The sequence below is a fragment of the Saccostrea cucullata genome, unplaced genomic scaffold (assembly GCF_032062105.1).
Source record: "Saccostrea cucullata isolate Sc308-1 unplaced genomic scaffold, CSIRO_AGI_Scuc_v1 ctg1265, whole genome shotgun sequence".
Taxonomy (NCBI): Eukaryota; Metazoa; Mollusca; class Bivalvia; order Ostreida; family Ostreidae; genus Saccostrea; species Saccostrea cuccullata.
Window position 1 is genome coordinate 29,579 of NW_026920524.1, and position 4,796 is coordinate 34,374.

General features: G+C 35.5%; 1 protein-coding gene and 1 long non-coding RNA gene across 2 annotated transcripts; one reads left to right on the forward strand and one right to left on the reverse strand.

Annotated features, from left to right (window-relative positions):
• The first annotated feature begins 853 nt into the window (after nt 1-853).
• Nucleotides 854-2,562, forward strand: LOC134250366 (uncharacterized). Its single transcript, XR_009988499.1, has 3 exons — nt 854-878; nt 1,976-2,081; nt 2,492-2,562. It is a non-coding gene; the product is annotated as an uncharacterized LOC134250366 (long non-coding RNA).
• Nucleotides 2,563-3,438: 876 nt separating this feature from the next.
• LOC134250346 (uncharacterized protein K02A2.6-like) lies at nt 3,439-4,332 on the reverse strand. Its single transcript, XM_062732710.1, has one exon. The coding sequence runs from the start codon at nt 4,330-4,332 to the stop codon at nt 3,439-3,441; it is 894 nt and encodes a 297-aa protein (XP_062588694.1).
• Between the last annotated feature and the right edge of the window lie 464 nt (nt 4,333-4,796).

Consider the following 4,796-nt stretch of genomic DNA (forward strand, 5'->3'; position numbering starts at 1 on the left):
TTTAAAAGATTCTTTTAATAATAAGTTCCAGATTAATTAATCATCTTACCAAAGTGTACACTGATACCCCTACAGATTTATACCACACAGAACAATTATCTAATGGAGAAACATTAAAAGCAATTACGAGGCTAATTAATTTCCTGATAATGATCTTAAATGATGTATACATAAACAAGGGATCCATGTGTGTTTCTTAAAAAATGTGTCCTTTTAATAATACAAATTAAATCGAAGTACTGGATACTATTATACCTCTAATTAAATGATCAAATGGATAATTTTTATCATTTTAATAGATACACTCTTCACACCTTTAAGGTAATCCAAGAGGTGTGTCTTTTAATTTTGTGTTAAATAAAATCTCATTTTTGGTCAACAATAAGAATTTGATTCAATTTCTGATAAAACTTCAGTTTTTGCCAGATTTTTTTCTTTTTGATGCTTGTATACTTAAAATCCGAATATTCGAATCATAAATCTATATTCGAATATCAACTCATCGAATGAATATTCGAATATTCGAATATTCATTGACATCCCTAATTTTTTTAATATCAAGTTTTACCTGTTGTGTGTCAGTGGATCAATTTTTTTTTAGCTTTTAATGTTTGCAGCAATTTAGATCTATTTCCCAAAGATAAGACGTTTATATACTTTGCTATCTCACTGCATTCAACATTTAACAAAATTCAAATCACTTCAATAACATGACCATATTTCTAACTTTAGACCATCAGAAGTACAAGAGAACCAGGCAGTAACACAGATAAAAGATGCGGTTGCTGAAAGATCCAAAGTCATGATCAGCAGCACATGAGACTAAATTAAACCGACTTTGAATGACCAGACTCCTTACAAATGCAAATCAAATACAGGTATGAAATTGATGCAACAGAATAAATTCTCATAAGACATTGCAGATCAAAAAAATTACAAGAAGGTCGTAGATGACCAGTAATGCTTTACCCTCACCCACCCCAGGTCTTAGACATTTACCCATGATTCATCTATATACTGTCCTCTCACTTCACTATTAATTGATTGATTGTTGTTTAACTTCCCTCTCAAGAATTTTTCACTTACATGGAGAGACCCCAATTTCCCGGTGGAGAGGTGCAAATTTTGTCTTATACTCGGCACTCAGGGCCATTAAAGGGATCTTTCTCATGCCAGCACCTACTGTGACACAGAAACTCGGTTTATATCAATATATGGTCTCATGTGAAGGACCAGTCTCTACGTCCCACAGTGGGATTCAAAATTTGCAACGTAATGATCACCTCACTATTAAAATGGTCCTTGTCTAAAGATTACGTGTATAATAATATTATATATGTATATACATATATCTTTGTTTTTACAAAATGACTTATTTACTTGTCAACATTGGCCATCATTAAATGTGTTTGTATCCAGGTTAGTAGGTAGTTTTTTTTTAGCCTTGCAGTATTGAAAAACATTGATAACTGTCATATTAAGAATCACAGACTCGGAAATCTGTTGATATTTTCATTACTAGCTAGATAGACTATTTATGTATAGATCGAAAAACATGTTTTAAAAAATATACCTTATCTTTAAAACGTCTATGAAAATAAGGGGAAAAAATTGAAGTGGTGAAAAAATCATTGCTACTGGTATGACCGATTTTAACGGATCGGTCTGAGTACATAAAACATATCATTTTGTTATTGTTTGATTTAGTATGGGCACCCTAGATATGAAAAAAACTCAAATATTTTTAAATCAAAAATTTTAAATGGCATAAAAGGAACAATTTTTATTCTGATTTTCTTGTAAAATTATTGATAAGATTTTTCATTAAATTTTCTCAATAAAGATTTGTATCAAATACACGATAAATTGATATTTACCAGATTTATAACTCATTACACCTAAATTATAAGTAATTTATACAACTGTGCAATAATTCAAATGACATGTTACTGAATTTAAGTTTGCTAAATTACAGGTTTTTGTCAGCTTATCTGGAAATCTTGGGACATCACTGATTTGATCAAGAATTTATCCAGGATGAAGTCCAGCCATGTGCCTCACCTGTCATGACATTATTAAAGGTAAGTAACCTTATCAGGAAAGAATCTGACAAAGCAAAACCTTCAAAAGATTTACATTTAAGATACTTATTTAATTGGTAGTTTTAATACCATATAGGCAGAATTTTTAGCGAGGCATTATCAGCTAGGGTTTTGAGATTGCTAAAATTGAATATCATTGAAAATTAAATGTATTTCAGTTGAAATAATTGTGTTAATTAAAATTATATGCAAATTTTATAAAGTTAAGAGGTTTTAAAAATCGATACAATTACTTCTTGCTAAATAGAAAATACACAATTTTAAGGACATCGCTCAATTTACGTCTTGATAAAATTTCCAATTGTATAGAATTTTAATTTCTGTAAAACGTTTTGTTACATATTATAAAAAAATGAATATACATTTAAATCAAAATCATTTTATTTCAGCACTTTGTGACAGTGGGAAGATGGAATTTAAAACATGACATGGCTCTATATTACTACATCAGAGACCAATCTGTAATATAATATCAACGGACACCGGTTTGGTGTATGAAACAGAATACTTTATTAAACACTGACAGTACAGTGGAGCATTCAGACATCTGACATGGCGGGTAAATTTTACAGAGATAGCAAGGGCAGACAACCCCAACTTCCATTATAGATAAGTCGTACATAAACATACTAAAGTACATTACATCCCCTCACTAAAATTAAAGACAGATTTTTTTTTTCATTTAACATACAGATACTGTTTTAAATGTGTAAGGCGTTCAATAGTTCATGGCAAAAGTTTTGATTTTGTTTCAAACACTCAATATAAACAAATCAAATAAGAACACTAACAAACATAGCAGAACTTTTGTTCTGGCAGCTGCACGGGGTTTATTATGCCCCTCAGCACAGTGCAAACTGCTGACTAGATGCAACTTAAATCAAAAGTTAGTAACAGAATTATTTACAAGCACTTCACAAGTTGAGTTTCTCAGGAGGTTTAACGAGTCGTCCCGATCTGGTTTGGAGTGCGTTTTTGTGATTGGCGGGTTTGTCGCTGACTTGAGGTGTAGCAGCATTTTCTATGGTAGGCTCACTGGGACTGCTGTCTTCCATGGGAATGTCCTGCTCGACCGGTTCGTCCTGAGGGTGTTCGCTTGATTTGTGGAGGTGAACCCGATTTCTGCGATAAAGTCTTCCTTTGCTTTTCACTACATAAGATCTTGGTTTGTCCGTTTTCTCTGCGACAATTCCTGGGAATAAGGACTTTGAACCAGGCGTTTCCATTCTGACTGTTTTTCCATTGTTTAGGGGTGATAACTCCTTCACATTTCTTCTCCTGTCATAGTAAAATTTCTGCTTGACTTTCTGGACATTAAGGTGTTGCTGTACTTTTCTTAGGTCGTGTGTTGCTGGTTTAAAAAGATCTTGTGATGCTGGAAGCGTGTTCCTAGGTCTGCGTCCATTAACAGTTGAGCTGGTGACAGATTAATGTTTTCTAGTGGAGTTGTTCTGTAATCTAGCAGAGCAAGTTGCTTGTCGTCACATTTTGTCCATAGGTTCTTTATAGTTTGTACTGCTCTCTCAGCCTCGCCATTTGAGCTTTGAAAATGAGGGCTGCTTCTTTCGTGTTCAATTCCAAGCTCTGCGCAAAAGGTTTTGAAGGTAGCTGAGCTGAATTGTGGTCCATTGTCAGACCTGAGTTTTCCTGGAAGTCCATGGCATGCGAAAACTGTTTTCAAGGCTTCTATTATGGCTGTAGTTGTCTCTGATCTGAGTTCTACGGCATCAATGTATTTTGAGTAGTAGTCCACCAGAATCAGATATTTCTTGCCTCTGAATTCAAATACATCAGTTCCAACATGTGTGTATGGTAGATCTGGAGTTGGTGTTGGCATTAGAGGCTCTCTGTTTTGCTGTTTCTGATACTCCCCACAAGATGGACAGTTGCTTATGGCCTGTTCTATGCCAGCATTCATGGCTGGCCAATACATGACCTCTCTGGCGCGACTCTTTGACTTGACTATCCCAAGGTAAGACTTGTGTATAAGGTTAAGCATCTCTTTCCGCAAGCTGGGTGGGATGACTATTAGACTTCCCTTGTACACAATGCTGTCAAGAACGGATAACTGATCCCTCGAGTCGAAGTACTGTCTGACCTCAAAGGGAGATTCGTTCTTTGTGTCAGGCCATCCTGTTTGAATGGTGCTCATGAGAGTTTCAAGTTCACTTCTGGTTGATCTCTGGATTTCGGAGTATTTCTCGGGTGTTATGGATAACATACAGATCATGTCCGCTTTCTATGTGTCCTCTGCACCGCTTTCCTCTAGGTAGGCCCGTGATAGCGTGTCTGAAATGTACATCATAGTTCCGTTCCTGTATTTGACATTGATGTCGTACCACTGTAGTTTTATCATCATCTTTTGAATCCTCATAGGAGCTGACAGTAAGGGTTTGTTGAACAAAGTCTCTAACGGCTTATGACCACTGTACACTGTGACCTCCTTGCTAAAAATGTAGTTGTGAAATTTCTGACAACTGTACACTATAGCTTGCATTTCCTTCTCAATTTGTGCATACCGTTTCTCTGTTTCTGTAAGAACCATAAGCTACTGCACGGCCTTCCTGTATCAAGACTGCTCCAAGACCATCTTTACTTGAATCGCACTCGATCTCGACCGGTTTATTCACGTCAAATAGAGCTAATACTGGTGGCTCGGTACACACGCCCTTAAGTTTCTGGAAACTTTCATCC

Excerpts from the sequence above, each read along its gene's own strand:
- LOC134250346 (XM_062732710.1), bottom strand. The coding sequence starts at position 4,332 with ATGATCTGTATGTTATCCATAACACCCGAGAAATACTCCGAAATCCAG.